The following is a 19395-nucleotide window of genomic DNA, read 5'->3' on the forward strand; positions in this document are numbered from 1 at the left end:
TAGGCTACTCCATGTTTTTTTTTCGTGACAGGGCAGTGATTATTTCTTTTTTTCCCCAATGAATGCAGTTTCTAAATAATTTATAGACTATACATTTGCATTTCAGCATTTCAACATATGTTCAAGAGATGACAGGAGTTGATTTGCATGTTCTGTTCATAACACTTGACAAGAAAGCTACGTTAGCACCTTTGCTAGCCGCCACATTTGAATGTTTTGACATTTTGTGATTGATATTTTTTCATTTAATTTTTTTCCTCATTTAATAATATTTGAAAAGATTTTTTCTCTTTTGAAAATTACTTTATTAGTAATTTTAAAAAATTATCTACAAAAATGATCAAATTTTAATTAATTGGGCAGAAAAAAGTGTCCTCACCTGCTGGCACCCTGATTGCCGCTCTTCTCATTGGCTTGTTCAAACCCACCTCGCTCACGATGTCTAAAGCGAGGTAGTGGCTAACCTACACCACAAGCGCTCGATCCCGTTTGCAGAGCAAATTCTAAAAACAGATCAAAAACCTCAGACAAAGCCACAAAATTCTTTTTTTTTTTTTTTTTTTTTAAAGGTCAACATTATTTTTATTCAACAGCCACTAAGGGGCGATACAAAAATAAATACAATGTAATAATTAGGGATTATTCTGCAATATTATCTCACCTTGTAGCGTCAACGTGCAATGCACAACTCTATAACATAAACAAATTGCGTGTGTTATAATCAAGTCATTTAAAGCCTCCAAAGAGCTTTGAAAACAAGTCGCTGTCGTCGTCCCGCATGTCTGAAAATGAAGAGCCTGAAATGAGAGCAGACAGTGAATAAGCACAGCTCCTATACAGTGTGCAATGAATGCTCACCAAATCTTTCTGCAGAAAGTAACAACAGTGAACCACCGTTTATCGAGGGGAAGCCTTTTGTCACTCGCAGTTGATGTTTACTGTAAAACGGACTTACAAATATTTGACAGCTTACAACCAATTATGTTCAACAAAACCACACAATTTCATCTAACCAAAAAGTCAGCTCGCTTTCAAAACACCATAGACAAGCTAACGTAAATTAGCATCAAGGTTGTGGCGATCATGAACAGATATAACAAATCAGAATTAAACACTGTATATTTTTAAACAACCAAATGTTGAACCCAGACCAAACAGCATAACATTACTCACACATGTCCATCTGCTCTTTTGGGCTTAGAAGGGGAACTTCACTGCTTCGTCTTCTTGCTCTTTATGACACGCTGCATTTCTTCCAGTCGAGCTCAGTGCTGCCCAGTATGTTGTGGGACAACGCAATACTACACTCAAGGTGTGCTACTCTAAATTTGGACTTAGATACTGTAGAAACCCATAATAAGGGATTGCTTAAAACACTGCACGATAGCAGGGGTGAAAATGACAAAATTGATTCAGTGAGGGAACACCTTACAGACAATTATAGACATTTGTGAGTGGGGCAAATTTCTATTTGATGATTTTTTTTATATTGCCCGAGGGTGTCCTTCCCAAACCCCTGCAAATTGCGAAGGTTCACTGTACTGCATCGTGTGTCTGTGTGTGTAAAGACCTGGTAGGGCAGGTCCGGTATGATGATCTGGTCCCTCCTGACCACCACGGCCCCCCGAGCGGGTCACGGTGGTCTCCTCGTTGCCTCGGCCGTCTCTGACTGTGCGCCGCTCTTCCAGCGTCTTGTTGACAGGCAAAAACAAAATAAGTGGCTAAATGCTAATACACGAAATGGCCATGCATGAGGTCAGCGTATCTGCTAACTAGTTAGCTGTCAACTGCTTGTTACCCCATCAGGTTTCAGCACTTTGGTGACAGTCACAGACTGGAAGAAGGACCTGCTTCGAGGCTGTTGATTCGGCACCTGGTCAGTGGGTGGCGCCAGAATCTGATCCAAACCACTGGAGGACACCGCAGAGTCCAGGTCTGGAAAAATGATGATCGTCTATTTGTGCTGTTTGATGAGTGAAGACGTAGCCTGCTATGCTAGCTTCTCATAGTCGCTGCTCGCTAGTAAGCTGCTGAAGTAGCCACATTTGGGAATTTCAATAAATCATATAGATAAAAGGGCGTGTCCATACGGCAAAGGAAATAGACCCACGCACCTCTGTCTTCTTTACGCTCATCTTGCGGGATTTTCTGTAGCCTTTGTCTCCAGACATCATTGAACTTTGGACAAAAAGAGTAGTTGACAGATTGTAAAATAACAAAAACAGTGCTAGAATGGACTTCTTATTTACTTTAGAAAAAGGGAGGGGGCCTGGGAATTGTGGAGACTCATAGGAAGGACAGTTCTCATTCCTCCCTTGGCCATCACTGTCAGGAGATTTGAGCATAAAGTCTCTCAGGGGGTTCCCACTGGATCCGCGACTTCCCTCCTGACGTGGCGGTGGCGCAATGCTGGGAATACCTACAGTAAATGATGATAGACGCCATCACAACTCCATATATTGCCCATTTGCAATCCTTAAAAAAGGCAGCTCTACCGGAATGCGAGTCCCAGCGACCCAGCTGGGAAAAAAATCTCCTCCATCTCTCTGAGCACGTGGCCAAACAGAGGAGGTTCTTGGATTCTCATCCCATCTGGACTGAAGCTGAAATCAAATTTCCAGGCACTATCAAAGGGGTCCTGCCCGTCTCCCCGGAACCTGTCATAGTGGAAGCTGTCGTCTTCGCCATCGTCGTCCTCATCACGGGTCATGGCATCAAAGAAGGGGTCCCTATTGAATGAGATTAGCAGCCAAAATGGTGATAAATTCTCCACCACAAGTATCGTGTATTGACAGTACTGACTCAATATTAAACGGTATTCAAACTCTATTCCGAACTTCATGACGTGGCAAACATACACTATTTACAGTACGTTAGGGATATTCAGCTTTCTGCTGAAATTCAAGAATGTACCTCAAATGCATTTTAACATTTACAAGTGAAATAAATGTGACCTTCTTGAAACTTTAGAATCCAACTGTTCAACGTTTCAGTTCTTTTTGCACTTAACTTGGTGTTCGAGATGAAAAGCAACAGGTGGTATAATTTCCAAGGATGTCCATTTTACATCGCCCCCGTTAACCCCCGTTATTCGCGTGGGTGAATCTGGGACCAACTTGTGCTAGTTTGTCGTTAACTATGTGACAGCCGCCACTTTCAGTGTAAAATAAAATTTGCTTGTCATCACTGTGTGAATTTGGAGGAAATGTCGAAATATTGAAATTACGCTGACAAATTGAAGTTGCTAAAACTATATTCCTAACATTAATACACGGCCGAAGAAAGATAAACTCGATAGGTTAAACATAACATGCAACATAAAAGCTGTTTGTAGACATTTTAAAAAGCACATTTTCAATAGCTTGTGCTAGCTTGCAAATTGTTAGCTACATAGCAGCTGTCACTTTAGCTTATACTAACTCACCTTCGCCCATGAAAATGGCCGCCGGGAACTCCAAAGAAGCCACGAAATAAATCAAAAACGCTCATTTAGGATACGTCGATTAAATAGTAACTTCTAGCATTACTCTAAAATGTGTTGACGGTATAAAGTGTGTAGACTAAAATGACACTTCGGTTGCCAACAGTGTCGTAAAGCGATGTTTTTACATGACGTAATTACCGTAAAGCAGTTTTAACCGTAATGGCCGCATGCAAAGCGGTACCAACAGGGAAATTTAAATTTAAATTAGTAAAAAAAAATAAACGCATTGGAGTTTTCAATGTAAAACTTGAGTAAACAATTGGAGACCAAAGAAAACAACAATATGGATTCCGCAAGACATTCACATCCCCAAATATGATGAAAATGTCTTAGTCCTTGTTTATTAATATTTATATATTTTTACAAAATAAAAAAATGGAACAAAAAGCTCTAAGATCTGCAAGGAAGTGGAGGAGTAAAGCAAACAAACAGGCACTACAGTACTTTTTTTGTTTATATGTACAAGACATGTTTTTCCATTTACATGTTTTTTTTTTAAAATGCACAGTACAAAAAGAAAAATAAATCACTGACAAAAAAACAAAAAACAAAACAAAAGTACAATTCCGTCCATCAGTATTGGATGCTGCAAGGATTCCTTAAAATGAGCAGGGAAGAGTGGTGGCGCATGGAGAGGTCTCCTAAACTGAAAAGACATTACTGTATCATTATTGAGAGGCGGATTGGCCTTGGGAAAGAACCTTTAATAACTTGTGACAACATATTCACATGGTAACAGTTACTGTACATGTGTTTTATACACTATGAAAAGTCTGTGCTAGGCAAAAAACAGCACAGTAAACAACCTACCCCCCTACATGTCTTTGTGTACAAACATGCACGCAATCACATGACAAACATCCTCACTCCAAGCCAGCCGACTTATATATTTATATATATATTTATATATATATATCTATATTTAGTAAAAAATAAACTTCACAACTCTACCAAATCCAGAGAATTGTCTTTCAACTTAAAAAAATGACATAAAATAGGGGATTGGGAGAAACCAAACAGCAATCAAGTAAATGAAGTTTGTGCAGAGGTGGTGTGAAATAGAAAAGCGGCCTCCCCCACCAATCCATCGCCACCATCCCGCAATACTTCATTCCTCCCAATTAGTAAGAAAGAAAAGGAGGAGGGGGTAGAGAGCACAAGAACAATGTAAAAGAACCATACGGGGAAACACTTGTTCGTTTTAGAAACAATTCTGTTACATATGCAAAACGGTCGGTGCTGAACTTATTAACAATACAATTTCCCCAAACACTCAATATGTGAATTTGATTTTTCTAACCATTTAGCCCTCCCATTTCCATCCCGGCACAACCTGGCAAAGGGATGAGAAGAAGGGGAAGGAGGGAGGAGAAGGAATATTTGAGGGGGGGGGGGGGGGGGGGGGGGGGTCTGAAACTCAGCAGGAGGAAACCTTCCGACATGAAGTTGGATTTCAGGAGATGAGCCCTGCCCACTCCGTCCCTCCCTCCCTCATTCACAGTTTCTGTTAGCGAGTAAGGGGACGGTGGGGAGTCCAGGGCCCCGCCGGTGGATGTTAGTTGGCCCCCCAGTTGTAGCTGTTGTAGGCAGACTTGTTGATCTGAGACTTCTGCTGAAGGGACGCGGTCTGATTGCGCTGGCCACTGCCGCTCTGTGAATACACGGACAGAAAGGATAAGAGAGCGGTGGGAGTAGAGAGAAGACATGAGGGGGGGAAAAAAAAAAAAAAAGAGTCTCACCTGTGCGTCCTGCTGCAGGTGGTGGTGTAGGATCTGGGAGTGGGGCTGCTGGTGTGGCGCCAGGATGTGCATGAAGGGGGCCGGGGCGTAGCCTGCTGCGGCCGGGGCGTTGATGGGGCCGCCGCTACCCAGTGCGGAAGGGAGGCTGAAAGACGCCGTGGGAGTGCCGGCGTGGAAACCCTGCTTCTCAAATGACTGCTGGAAACATATGAATAGGCAACTTTTTAAGTCCTATCCCATTTCGGGGTGCACATGGCAGATAAATACTTATATATATTTATAATATCTATACTTGCCTGCGTCTTGGTGTAAACTGAGCCCGAAATGTCAGGTACCCCGGTGTTGCTCGAGGTCACAGACACTCCTAGAGAAGACAAAAGACAAATTCAACATTGGAAAACAAGCAAACAAAAATGACACCTGACACAGCAAATGACTGGGAAGCAATTCATCTACGTGACTGCGTCATGTGGCAGCACACCACTGCCAGCAGACTACATCATTTCAAGTCTGACTGTCGTGTGGCGTTTGCTGCCGTCTTTGGGGTTCGCTGTGGCACACACTGACCCCCTGTATCGCCACATAGATTCAGAACAGGGTCAACTGGTGTGCGGCTCACAAAACAGACACTTTAGAGGCGACCGGAAAATTTGTAATTCAACCTAAAAGTATGCCGGATGTCCAATGTGTATTCTATAGTTTTGAGAATGTCAAATTAAGTTTATCTGTAAAGATGATAGTGCATCTTAGATTCATCATGAAATTTCCACCAAGATAAGCGAAAGTAGCATAATGCCATTCGCACAGCGATGAGGCAGAGGAACAAGAGCAAAAGGGGGGTGTCGCCAGCTTTTTTTTTTTTTTTTTTTTACTACCTGGCACGGGGCGGCACTCACCGACTCCGGGCCCGCTGACGGAGTTGGCCGGTTTGTTTTGAGCAGCGGCGGCAGCGGCAGCAGCGGCGGCGGCAGCGGCGGCGGCGGCGGCCACGGCATTGCCGTATCCGCCCTTACAGAAATCCCCACTCCCTGAAGCCTGGCCCACATCCTCATAGCCTGCAACAGTCGAGACACACAGCCGCAGCCCACAGCGTTAGACGCACCAGGCGGGAGGCAGCCCTGCCTCAGAGAGCACTTGCTAACTACAAAGAAGCTAACAAATAGATTGCAAGTGCTATATGAGGGAGGTGAGGGGGAGTGGGAAGCAGGAAGGTTGTGTGTGGGAAGGTGGAAAGTAAGCTGGCGTGATGGCAGGAAGCAGCAGAAGAGGCATCTCAAAAAAAACAAAATAAAAAGTTGTTTGATAGGAAGTATTATCCGAAAAAAAAAAGAGCAGAAACGCAATGTGATCCCCAACCACCAATTAAACTTAACTGGTCTAAAAATGTCTAATTCATTCAAAAGAATGCATGTTCATTATCTATGCCAGCTACGTGTAGATGCCAAAAGATGACAGAAAAGCACTTGAGAGAGGACCACAAAGAATCATCTCAATGCATCTGGCATGTACACAATCATGAATCCATGTAACGTAAACTGACGTGGCATCTCACATTGGCAAACAAATATGCACAACATGACCTCTTTACACAAACGTTATAGAAACATTAAACTCATCTTTTAGCATTGACACACAAGAAATGTTACGGAATAAAGCGAGGTAGAGAACGCCTTTTAGAAGATACATTGGGAGACTAGAATCATACTTTCACTTGATGTGCCAGGTGCATTCAGGGACAAGCAATAAAAAGGAACATCGAACATCTAAAACCCACCAGATGGCGCCAAAGTAATAATTTTATTGCTTTAGCATGAGCACAAATAGACAAGCTTGTTAGGGAGTAATGGTGGAGAGGTTCCCCTCACCCAAAAAATATGCGCATACGCGGATGCAGGACCGCAAATATGCGATGGGCCATTGTATTAAGAAGCAATGGAAGATGTGAACAGCAAAGCCAAGCTCTCAGCGTTCCATTCCGTCCCTCTGCATGCGCAGATGCAAACGCACCATCGAAAAATATTCTTCTTAAGTCAATTTGGGTTTACAACTGTGACCTTGCCGCCTTCAGTTGCAGCGTTAGCCGCGCGTCACGTCATACGGCGCAAGACCTGCCGTCTCCATTCGCGGTGGCTCACCAGTGCTGTATCCATGGGAACCATAGCCGCTAGCCTGTTGGAAGGGCGTGGCCGACGCGCCGACATTCACTCCGTGCTGCTTAGACGAGGTAGGGGCCACCTGGAAGGACACAAAAATCAATTCTCTGGCAAAGGAAAACAAGAGCTGTTCTGCATTTGCGAGTGCAATCCTCACCGGGAACACTGCGGGGCCGTACTGGAAGGTGTTGGGCAGGCCCGGCATGCCGGTGTAGTAGGGCAGGCTCGTGTAGCTGTAGCCGGGCGGCAGCGCCGGGTTGAGGAAGGGCTGCTGGGTCGAGTGGTGCGTCTGCGTCTGGTTCTGCCCCTGATTCTGCGCCAGCGTGGTGGCGGGGGCCGGCGAGGACGCGTCGCCTCGACCGAACTTGGATAAGTCACCTTGAGAGAAGATGACCACAGGAAGAAAAAAAAAAAATTGGTACAAACGCTACGTTAATACAAACGCGTTACGGAGGAAGTCTCACCAGAGTACGGGTTGTTGGTCAAGCTAGCTTCTCTGCCAGTCAGTGCTGTTGTTGGGGTTGGAAAGGGAATGCTATAATAATCCTGGAAACGCACGCAAAGGGAACAAGATTATGACGACGACACAGGAAATGATAACTCGCATGGAAAATTCCAATTTACCAAGGGTATTCTTGTCTGCAGCATCTGCAGGTCGTCGTAGCCGTACACCTGAGTCTGACACGATCATGTCTTGTTATTACACAACGCGCGCACACACTGCATTGTGCTTGTACACAGACTTTGCATAACACTCACTGGGTAGGGATGTAGTAGTCCCGGGGCCATGATGTATGGATTGGGCAGCAGAGGGGGCACTCCGGGGGGCAAATTTGGAGGTACTTTCCCTACATTTGACAGCAAAAACACAAAATGATAAGCTGTACTGCTTTTAAGGCTGGCCCGTGTGTCGGAATGTAAAGTAGTCTACTATCGTTAACCTTCCATAATCCAGTAGTTAAGTAATAACAGCAGTAAAGATTTGAAAAAAAATAATAGTGCAGGCGGGTATGCCAGACCTGAGGGTGCTGCAGAGCTGCGCGATGACAAAGAAGTCACTGAGGAGGGAGCAGCGGAGGCCACCGCAGAAATCGAGACGGCGGCGGGGGACGAGGCCACGCCCTGCGCAGCAGCCATGGAGGCCGCATTGATGCCCATGGGCATGTTGCTGACGGGGCCGAGGCCGGACGGGGCCGAGACCGGGGCCCCCAGGGACACCTGCGCCGCCGCGGAGGAGGAAGAGGAGGAGGAGGACGGGGGCACTGACGACGACACAGCTGAGACAGAAGGGAAGGATGAAGCGGAGGAGGAGTGGAGGCTGGAGTCGCCGTCTACGTTGGGGTGCTGCGGAGGAAAGAGGCGGACGCCATTAGAATGTGGCAATCCGTGTGAGGGTGTGTCATTATCGTTCAGAGGTGTCCTTGTGTGATAGGGGGGCGCTTACCAATAAGCTCGAGTTGGACGTGCGACCTGAAGATGGAGCAAGGCTGTTCTGCTGTGACGAGAGTGCACTGCAACGAGACACGGCAGTAGAATCGGGTCCGCTTCGCCGACGGTTGCGGCGCGTACGCGAGGGGAGTCGACTCGCGTCGTCACCTGTTGTGCTGAGGAGGCGGGGCGGTGCTCGGCGGCAGGTCCTCGGCCTGCCCCAGCGCGCCGAGTGGCGCCTGACTGGATGTCGTCAGCAGGGAGGCCGGACCCGAGCTGCCGTCCGTCATGCCGGCGACCGCCGTCGCCGCCGGCGCCGTCGACTCCGATGTCGGCTTGATCGCTACTGCAGAACCCGCTGCAGCTAGACAGAAAATAAAGGAGAAAGCAATTCATAAGAATTAAATATGATAAAATAATAAATGAGGAAAACATTTATTCAAAAAAAGAGAAATGTAGTAGAAAATAAAATGAAGACAAAAAAATAAATACATGAGAAAATAAAATGTATAAATGAGAAATGAAAGAAAAAATAAAATCACAAAATAAGAAAAAACAATATGAGACAAAATAGGAAAATATGAGAAATAAGATAAACAGAATAAATAAATTTGAGAAAAAGAAATGAAACAAGAAAGTAAAAGCAAAATAAAGTCACAAAAAAAAGTACTTTAGTGTGGCAGCAAATCATTTGCGACATATATTGCTACGCAATAAGAATAAAGGTACTTGCCTTCCACAGATTGTGTTGCTTGTAGTGAACTGAAGCCATTCTGTAAAAGCAACAATGAAGGTGAGCTCAGCGGTTACTACAGAAACAGCCTATCGAGAAGTCCAACAGGACGTGCTCGGAGCGTCCCGACATCTGGCCCGGCTGCTCCGAGGCCTACCTTGGGCTGCATGTCCTTCTGCGGGGAGGAGGAGACGGAGGGAGGGTAACGCCGCGTCTGAGGTGCTCTCTGCTCGTACATGTCCATCTGGCTGGAGTTGGAAAGAGCTGGAGTTGACTCGCTGCAGATTGACAGGCCATGTTAACTCCCTTTGACAACGCGAGGAGGCGCTCGCTCCGATTACCGAAATTAACATCCTTGCATTTTCCTGCGTACAAACCTGTTGGGGGCGGAGTAAAGGCTATTCTGCATCGGGTTGACGGGCGCCGCGTTGGAGGGGGCCGGTTCGTACTCGGGCAGCGTCGGCTCCGAGCCGAACTGCAGCGCACCGAACTGAAGGTTAAGCCCGGAGATGTCTGTCGAGCCGGGCATTTCCACCGCCATTGCCGGAATCTGAACAAAGGTGAAAAGTAGTATGAGAATGTGTGCTGCATCTACAGTGCGTGAGTGTGTTTAAGGTAGGATCTTAAAAAAATATATATTTCACTAGATCTCCCTTTATAAATGAGGCGCCCCTATTTGAGGAAACGTGATTATATTATTATACACAATACCAAGCATATCCGTCTACCTTTGTTGCAATGGAGGTCCTCTTCTTCTGCGGTCTGAGTTTGTGTTGCTGCAGAGGCAGCGGGCTCGAGCCCTGCGCGTCCGAGGAACTCGGCGAAACCTGCTGACCCAACGTGACCGACGCCATTTTGGGAAGGGAGGAGGCGGGCGGCGGCGGCGCGGCATGCGGCGAGGACGCCGTTTGCGGCGGCAAGGAGGAAGCGGGGGAAGAGGAGGTGGCCGAGGGAGGCAGGAAAACCTCCAACATGGACGACGTGGTGGTGGCGGCGGCGGCCTGGAAGGGCGGGCGCTTCGCGAAGGGCGTGTGGATGGCCGACTCTGGCTGAGTCTTTATATCTGCACAGAAAACGAAGACCACACGCGTCAACTTCGCACAGAAAAGCCGCAGCAGTTTCAAACCCTGAACATCACAACTGTAAGGCAGACCGGTTAACCACTAGTCCAACAAGCTGCTGACCACATACTATGAATAACACTCTAAACGGATTCCGGTCTGGGGTGGTCGCGTCATCTCACCGTATTGTGCCCGTGAGTTGGCACCGTTGTCCCAGGATGGGGGGTTGGCATTAGGCACCCCAGTTTGGGAATGCTGGGCGGCCAGCTGAGCCAGCGCCTGGGCGGTTTTATACTGCTCCAGGAACTGGGAGCCGGTGGTCCCGCTGGTACCTCCTTTCTGGTCCGCTCCATCCCCAAAACTCTTGTTCATCATACTGACCTGCCACCAAAACAGCGCATCAGAAGCGCCAAATGGCCGGCCAAGACAACAAGTCATTATTGCCACTCACCATGCTGTGCTGGGCATAAGGGGCGCCCGGGGAGCTTTGGGAGATGGGGGCGCCTTGCTTAGAGTTGCTGAAAACCAGCGACTGGGGCAAGGAGGGGGGCTGGGCGGCCTCCAAGGGTTGGGGTTCCGTTTCGGAAGAGGAGGACGGGGGAGTCTTCCCCAGAAGCACCGCGAGGTCAATCCTACAGAGGCGGCCACGTTTGAATGTTCAATCAATGACCACAAGACATCCAGCCATTGTCATCTTATCCATGGGAAGTGAAATCATACATTTAACCCCCTTTATGCCTTTTATACGGAACCAGAATTCCGAGCAAAATCACATCAGCTACGGCTCTGTTATCTCCGCCAAAGGGAAAAAAAAAATTCACCAAAAGGGGCCTTTTATCCCACCTCTGTCCTTTGGTGATGGTGACATTCTCTTGCGGTGGGGGAATGGTTGCCACGCTGGAAGCTGTGAATATCTTGGTCTCTGACAACTGCCAAGTATGAAAATAAAAACGCGAAGAGAAGTTATTTATGGACGTTGACACAAATATAGAGTTTCTTGGAAAGGAAAAAAAAAAAAAAAAAAAAAAAAAGTTGAAGTACTCACATCCTCATTCCAGTCCTCAGTGCCCCATTCTTCTGTGGGCGTCCTCCAGGCACCTGTGAGTGGGGCATAAATCTTTTCAGCACCACTGACAGGCACAAGGAGGTGGTCAAAAAAAGATCGCTCACTATATTGCAGGTCGTTTGCACCCCTACCATACAGCAATTTATTTTGTGGAACACATCTGCCGTGGAAATTTCCAGTTCAAAGCAATCCTTTTACAGGTAGAAAGTCTTTGAGACAGCCGTGCCCGTTTGTTACATGTGTCATTGCGAGCAATGCTTTTCTCCAGGATGATAGACAAAAAAAAGAAAAGGAAAAGACTTTGGTGCAAAAAAAGAGCTGAGGGATTTCTCTACGACAAAAGCAAAGCAGTAAATAAATCTCTCCATGTAGCAGACTTACACCGAAAAGGGGTTGCACTATACATGAAAAAGTCAATTAAAGCTTTACCAGGTGCAGAGTCAAACTTGGGCGGGTAAGTCATTGCTTCTCCCGGAGAGTATTCCAATCCTGGGAAGAAAAGAGTTTGGAAATGAAACTCATTACCGCTCAAGATCCAATGCGAAAATAGGAGCGTTTTCTCGATGTACTCACGAGCTCCTTCATCTGTCTCCATGCCAGCTGTGTTGTTCCAGGTGCTGCCTCCGCCGTAGTTTTCGTCTGTCTGACTCGGTTCGGCGTAGTCGGCGGGGTTGAAGGTCCTGGGAGGAGAAAAAAAAAAAAAAAAAGTAAAATACAATTGAAGAACAGACAATTTACCTTTCAGTAGTGTATATATTGATTGCAGGCTTGTGTGGCGCATCCACTTCAATAAAACGCGTAAATCGGGAGAGCACAAGTCAGCAGAAAGCAGACACGAGACTAAATGAAACCGCCAAGCGCTTGTACGCCGTTTCCTTCATATTACTTTCTGTCTCTCACTCAATCCGACACATGCGGGAGGAACAAACAAAATGTCTCAAGGCAGGAACGGCTCGTGTGTGTGAAAAAGAGTGGAAATCAATATTCAGGAGAAGCTGACCTGCATTTTGCCACCGAAGAAATAAATATCTGCTGACTCATTCCGAGACGCTCTCTCGCTCTGACGATTAGCGTGGAGACTTTTGGCCGGATTTGATACCTGGGCCTTGAGTTTCACACCTGTAGTCAGTGCTCGGGACTGCGACCAAAATGCTCGCAAATGCGGCCAACTTTTTTGTGTGTGCTGGTTAAAATTTCAGCCAATAAATAAATGAAGATAATATATTTTTTTAAAAATGCATGAATTGCAGATATATTTTTGAATCCGAAAATTGCATGGGAATTTCGGCTACATCTCTACCCACACTATAAGAGTGGCCGATATAAATAGAACTAAATTATGTTTCCATAAAAGCTTTGTTGTGTCTACTTTTGAAGTTTTATAAAATAATTTACCTGTTTTATCAGCCACTGCTTGTCACAGGCAATCTTGTCACCGTAAAATATGTTACAAATATATTGTTGAGCCACTGTCAATCTTTGCTTCATACTAAACAACTGTCTATTAAGACAACGCTTTAAATGAACAAACATGGTCATACTATACCTCCCCCAAAAAAGGTTATGACCAAATCATGTACTGCTGCGTGCAATGCTACCAGTGCAAAAGTTAGTGTACAACCTGTTAGTACAGAATAAAGCATCAGGTTGGGAGCTGTGGAGTTATTTTAGAGGAATGTTGTAAGGAGTCACACATGGCGGAGAAACTGAATAATCAAGTTATTTCCACTGAGGCGTTCAAGGACGACTGGAGAGTCTTTTTTTTGCGTGTGCTGCCATATGATCATTTAGGTTATGAGTATTTTGAAGCGTGTGACGAGAACCCGCCTTGGAGACGCGGGCCGACACCGTTTCGTTCCACAGCCTGAACCACGCCCACCTCTGCTGTGGATTAACACGAAACAATAGATCCGGGGTACTACTCTCCTGTGGCCATGGCAACAGTGGAACAAACGCGCCCCCCCCCCCCCCCCTCTCTCTGTCTGGCTAAGGACATGCAGGTGTTCTCTTCTTACCCCATGCCCTGCGCTGAGAATCGGCCTCCTCGCCGCCCTGACGCTCCTGGAGGGGAGGGAGGCAAAACTTGAGTGTTCACGTGAAACGTGATTCAAGTCATGACAACTCAACCCACCGAGCGTTCCTCTTCCTCGCCCTCGCCCCCTGCGGCCTCGCTCCGCGCCCCTGCCCACCACCGCCGCCTTGCTTCCGTCCAAGCCGTTCTCTTGACCTCGAACTGGAGTGAAGGAGGAGGAATCCGACAATTAGGATAAACGGGTCGCAAATTGAAAGAAACATAACATTCACAGGCATACACTCTCGCCCTCTGATGGCGCCGCGGCCCCTGCGAGGCGCTCCCCCTCGCCGACGTGCTGCATCCTTCTCCACTTTCTCCCGGTTCTCTTTGCCGTCCTCTCCAATCTCCAGCTGGCTGGCCTCCTTCTGGCCCGACACACCTTTCTTTTTTCCCACCATCTCCCACGAGTCCTGCGATCAAAGAAAGACATGCCACAAAATGAACACACCGGGAGAAAAATTACCAAAACATAAAAACTAAAATAAAATTCTACTGGTAGCAACGTCACTTGCAAAATATGTCATAAGATGGACATCCACAAATTTTGATTTTTTTTCCCACCACACAAGACTCAACTTTATTCAACGGAGGATTTTAAAAACAACTACATCTGCATACAAAGTGCTGTACATAACAGAAAAAACAAACATATCAAAACAAAGACAAAACAATAAAACTAAAGACAAGAAAGACTCACAGTGTCTGGGCTGCCCTCCAGTAGCACATTGATGGCTCTGTTGACGTCACCGTTGCAGTCGTGCAATGCGATCATAGATTCATCCTGGTCCTTGCCCGTGATGTCAATCAGCTAGAAAACCAAAACACAGTTTCATTTCTCCAATCTCAATGAGAGAATGGCCACCTTGAAAAAGCCAGGAATCAAATCTCAACAACGGAGAAAAGAAAACGCTTCTCACCTGTTTGACCTTCTCCTCAAAGTCTGCGTCGTTGTGGTCGGAAATCATCTGCGCAAGTCGGATCTGCTCTGCGGTGGCCTGTTGCCAGAGGACACAAGCACATTTATCACAATGGGCTTCAGATGACAACAACAATCTGGGAAAAAAATGTATTCCTTCTCATTAAAATAACCTAGCCTCAGAAAGTAGAAAATGACCAAGACAGAACGGAGACAGATGAAATACAGGCTTTACCAGGCAGTGTGAAAGGGACAACAGACTCGTATATTACCAAAAAATTGTTGTGTTGACTTCCTCACTCCATTCTGTGCCGGTATCATTTATCAACAGTTATACACAAAAAAGGCCTGAAAATGTGTACTTTTACGGGAAAATGGATCGCAGAGTCCGACACCCCTTTGGTAGGTGGAAAACTGTTGGCTCAATATCATCCCTCAGGTCTTTTTTTCCATAGCATTCAAAGAGAACAGCATCACAATAAAAGAAAATCCTGCTTTTACATGCGATGTGAAAAGGGGCTGTAGCCTCTAATAGTACTTCTAAAGCCAGAAAATGTGTTGGTACTGTATAAACAGAATAGGAAGCCATTAAAAAAGGTGGGAAAATGCTAGTTTTACTGGCAGCGTGAAAGCAAAGTTCATAATCATCACGCAAGGATGGTATGAAAGTTTTTCTTGACCCTTGAAACGTATTTTTCCACTTCTGGGTGGTGTCAACATAGGACATTCCACTTTTAGTTGAACTGAGGGTGTACCTGAGGCCTTTGCTTGTGCTGTGTCTGGCCCTGTGTCTGGCCTTGCTGCGTCTGCTCCCAACTGCCCCGGGCCCGGTTTCCGCCCATGGACGTCATCATTTACAGTATATACAAACAAGTTATTTACAAGGAATCACACCTGAGGCGAGGAAGAGAGAGAAAGACCTGAGTGACCTCATCACACACTTCCAGTAACACGAGACAAAAGGCAATGCAAGAGGTGTGGGGCACGAGATAAGGCTCCAAGGTACAACAACAGCAAGTGCGCAACGAATTGTTTACAAGTCAAAACATCACTGCCAAAAATGAAAGTAACATCAGTGGTGCACTGTGTGAAGTAGTAGCCGCATCACAATGGAAAACCACGAGCAATCACACTTTCGGGAGAACGCGAAGACGGCCAGGGGGACCACATTTGGACGTTTTTGTTGTGCTGCCAAACTCGTTATCGAAAACGACTGCTTAATCTCGCACACGTTACGTAAAAAGCTCGGCTGCGACTGACACACAAATAAGCAAGCAAGCCTGACGCTTAGGCCTGTCCATCTTATCAATAAATTCGATTTAGCTATGGGGCGGGAAAGGAGAGCAAATGTGGAATAAGTGAGGGAGAAGGGGGTGAAAAGCATCAAGCTTTGAAGTCTTGGTGGGCTTCCGCCTCGAGCGGCTACACCTCATGGCGACGAGGCTAACTTTTAGCACGGAGCTAACGTTAGCTCGCGAGTGTCGATTAATTACACGCAAACCATTCAATGATAAACATACATGTCACATTAGTGCAAAAGCTACTTCGTTAACGACCTGAATTCGATTAATTACGTGTCCGCGTTTGACTTGACCGACCCACGAAAAACGTCATTTCCCCACTAGTTGGATGCTAACGACTTAGCCACGCTAGGTTAACCAAACTAACTGGACGTAGCTAACGGCTAAAGGCTAACTAGTTAGCTCGCAGTGATATTTAAGATAACATTACCACAATATTGATAGGCACTCTTAACGTGAAAAGCGGAAGACAGTATTAAAGTGGGTGAAAGACAATGCCACAATTCCCCGCCCTTTCTCCTAAAAATGACAATAAACGCCACCGTACTGACCAGGAACCCGGCTTCAGACTAGACAACACACCGGCCGACAAGTGGTCTAGTCCCCCGACCTTGCTAGACGCTATTTTTTGGACACGATAAGCACATTCGTTCCCTCCTCCCCCTTCCCCTCGTGGAAAAATTAGCACACGAAAGTTGATTTTTTTCTTCTTCTCCATAACACGTAACAACAACCGACGTTTACCTGTTTCTCTTCCACTCTGACACCACGGAGAGCTGTGTCATGTGGTCTGCCACTGCACAGTGCTTGGAGGAAAGTGGACCAACAAACATGTGATCACTAACTAATAAAGCTTTATTTGGGGGATATTTTTTTTCCACCCCTGGTCGGTGACATGTCATTGCGACTGATGCGCATCAAAGATAACATGTGCCGGCGAATGTTAGTACGAGTGTCGTTGAAACAATATTTATTTTCAATGAACAAAAAGACCGCATGGACTTGATCAGTGGTGGGAATTTTGCGTTGCATACATAAAATACCAGAAAAAAATGTTGTGTAACGTACATACGTAGTGAATTTTAACGTACAGTATATAAACACAGCGCGCAATACATCAGCATATTATATGTATGTATATGTTTAAACCGTAATACACCACAATATGAACTAAATCCATAACAATTCAGTTTCAGAGTGCACTTTTTTACTGTAGCTACGGTAATTGTGATGCAACCAACGCTGGTGTTTTGGGTCAGTGTTGAGCTGCTAGCTAGCCGAAAAGCGAGTCACCATTCGCCGCATAACTCGACTAAATCAACCGAATATGTTAGAAGACTATTATCTCGTATCTATAGATAGCGTGATAAAAAATAAATACAATTAGAAAATAGCTTACGTTTTGCACATTAGGCTACGCCATTCGCTTCGAAGGTAGTGACATGCTAACTAGCTAGCTAATGTAGCTCTCTTGTAAAGTAGAAGATAAAACATTTCACACTTTTGTGCCAACATGGCAGAGTCGCCACCGCTCTCGGGTGTTAATGTGGTTCTGGTGATGGCGTATGGCAGCTTGGTGAGTTAAATTGACAGTTTACGCTATTGTTTACGTGTTGATGCTAACGTTGTGTTTTGACAGGTGTTCGTGCTGCTCTTCATCTTCGTCAAAAGGCAAATTATGCGCTTCGCCATGAGATCCCGCCGTGGCCCACACGCGCCCATCGGCCACAATGCCCCAAAGGTAAAGAAAAATCAGAAACAACAACATCAGGACGTCATGTATACGTTGTATTATTATGTTACATTAAATATGTGTTTCCAACAGGGCCTGCGGGAGCAGATCGACTCCCGATTGTCTAAAGTTCACGAGATCCGGTTCGAACCTCGTCTCCTGCCCGAAAATGATGCAAGGCTGAGGCGTGGATCACAGCTCAGTGAGTTCCTGCCTCCCCTTGCATCCATTTTGAAAGAGGTGTCAGTGTAAATAATTGGTATCTTGCAGGTTGCTATAACTACTTATACAGGATGAAAGCCCTGGATGCCATTCGGGACTCAGGTGAGAGACTCACAATGCACACCTTCATACTTCCATGTTCTTCATCATACATTATTTCATCATCAGGCATCCCTCTGGAGGAGATGTGCAGCAGTCCCAGCGCCTTTACTGGCCGAAGCTTCTGCAGCTGGCTGCTGGAGCTGCGCAACTCGCACTCGCTGATCAAGAGCAGCCGCGGTGCGCTCATCGACCGGCTTCTGGAGGGCTACGACAGCGCCCGCCACGGCACGGGGGTGTGGACTCCACACTGTCGCATGCGTTTAATGCTCCATTTTGGATCTCATATCTCACTCCGTCATCATGTTTTAGGTGTTCGGGGAAGCGGAATTTCTGGAATACCAGCAGGCGCTCAACGAATTAGCAGATGTGTAAGTAGTACTCACATTCAACTTTATAGGGCAAGGAGCCCCCGCTAGTTTTTGTATTTCGATTAATTCTGTTGCATTTTCTCTTTCAGCGTGAAGGCGTACTGGAGCAGCAGCACCGTGGAGCAGCAGCATCAATCTGCGGCCAAGGACCTGACGGGTTCTCCGGCCCGCAACGCTCCATCCACCATCCAGGTGACCTACCTGCCGTCGACCGGCCCACGCAGCAAGAGGCCCAAACACTTCCTGGAGCTCAAGAGTTTCAAGGACAACTACAATACGCTGGAGAGCACTTTGTGACTGAACTGTGTGTGTATACATGTATATTGATGCACAGTAATTGAAATTGAAGCGGGGGTTTTAGCATTGTTGTAACTTTTTTGTAAATATAATTTATTGGTGCATCACCGCAGATGAAAATGTTGACTGGTGTAAAAATGTATTTCAGTTTCTTCAAGGAATTCATGTCAATGTTTTTCAGTCCACTAGATGGCACTGCTGGTTGCCCAAAGGCTGTGTCGTTCCCTTTAAATAATGTATTTATTTGAACGGTACCTTGCAACCCTTTAAATAATGTATTTATTTGAACGGTACCTTGCAAATACTTTTTTTATGGTGCCATGTATATGCGTATGTTTATTTTTTTCATTAAACACTGACTTGAATCTTATGGATTTTCTTCCTTCCTTAACTGTTATTTCTTGCCGGAAAAAAAAAAATCTGAAAAAAGTGACTAATCTCACAGGTTGAGAATAAAAAAAAAAAAAAACCCGAATAATACATTTGTTATAAAAGATTTAGACCTGTTTTTCAAAAGAAAGGTTGGTTCTAAAAAAAAAAAAAAAAGGGGGTTTTACTTTTTTCCTCCAAAAATAGGACATGTGTTGTGACTTAAGCAAAAAAAAATCAGACTTAATAAAAAATAAAACCTGTTTTATTGAAAACTTTTTTTAATAATGTACTTCAATCTCCTAATAACTTCCTTTCTTATGGTGAGGAGACTCCTCCAGATAAAATAT

General features: G+C 45.7%; 3 protein-coding genes across 10 annotated transcripts; 1 reads left to right on the forward strand and 2 right to left on the reverse strand.

Moving 5' to 3' along the window:
* Positions 1-547: 547 nt before the first annotated feature.
* Positions 548-3617, reverse strand: hax1 (HCLS1 associated protein X-1). The gene is given in 8 exon segments (XM_086014287.1): positions 548-797; positions 1571-1691; positions 1799-1935; positions 2115-2178; positions 2250-2419; positions 2496-2529; positions 2531-2729; positions 3425-3617. Coding segments are annotated over 8 exon segments (861 nt in total). The 5' UTR covers positions 3490-3617; the 3' UTR covers positions 548-726.
* A 151-nt stretch (positions 3618-3768) lies between these two features.
* ubap2l (ubiquitin associated protein 2-like) lies at positions 3769-16866 on the reverse strand. Of its 8 annotated transcripts, none has more exons than XM_086014979.1 (29): positions 16700-16866; positions 15410-15548; positions 14656-14733; positions 14436-14546; positions 13977-14148; positions 13796-13897; positions 13680-13725; positions 12238-12344; positions 12094-12153; positions 11644-11696; positions 11442-11527; positions 11050-11230; positions 10781-10979; positions 10266-10600; positions 9915-10087; positions 9695-9785; positions 9538-9577; positions 8973-9168; positions 8821-8887; positions 8396-8720; positions 8136-8224; positions 8001-8054; positions 7841-7922; positions 7534-7754; positions 7359-7458; positions 6120-6278; positions 5520-5587; positions 5224-5421; positions 3769-5135 (listed from the first exon to the last, which is right to left on the reverse strand). In XM_086014979.1, exons 2-29 carry the CDS (start codon positions 15506-15508, stop codon positions 5040-5042), a joined length of 3588 nt encoding a protein of 1195 aa, XP_085871105.1. In that variant the 5' UTR covers positions 15509-15548; positions 16700-16866; the 3' UTR covers positions 3769-5039. The 8 variants fall into 8 exon arrangements, with proteins under 8 accessions (XP_085871105.1, XP_085871104.1, XP_085871100.1 ...); XM_086014978.1 differs by having other exon boundaries at positions 5224-5418; positions 9695-9815; XM_086014974.1 differs by having other exon boundaries at positions 9695-9815.
* LOC147132154 (lipid transport auxiliary protein 1-like) lies at positions 16674-19046 on the forward strand. The gene is made up of 7 exons (XM_086014990.1): positions 16674-17531; positions 17595-17696; positions 17781-17889; positions 17958-18011; positions 18078-18244; positions 18321-18379; positions 18469-19046. The coding sequence occupies exons 1-7, from the start codon at positions 17469-17471 to the stop codon at positions 18674-18676; spliced, it is 762 nt and encodes a 253-aa protein (XP_085871116.1). The 5' UTR covers positions 16674-17468; the 3' UTR covers positions 18677-19046.
* Positions 19047-19395: the final 349 nt, after the last annotated feature.

The sequence above is a fragment of the Filicampus tigris genome, chromosome 18, assembly GCF_054856515.1.
Source record: "Filicampus tigris isolate MCC_2025a chromosome 18, RoL_Ftig_1.0, whole genome shotgun sequence".
Taxonomy (NCBI): Eukaryota; Metazoa; Chordata; class Actinopteri; order Syngnathiformes; family Syngnathidae; genus Filicampus; species Filicampus tigris.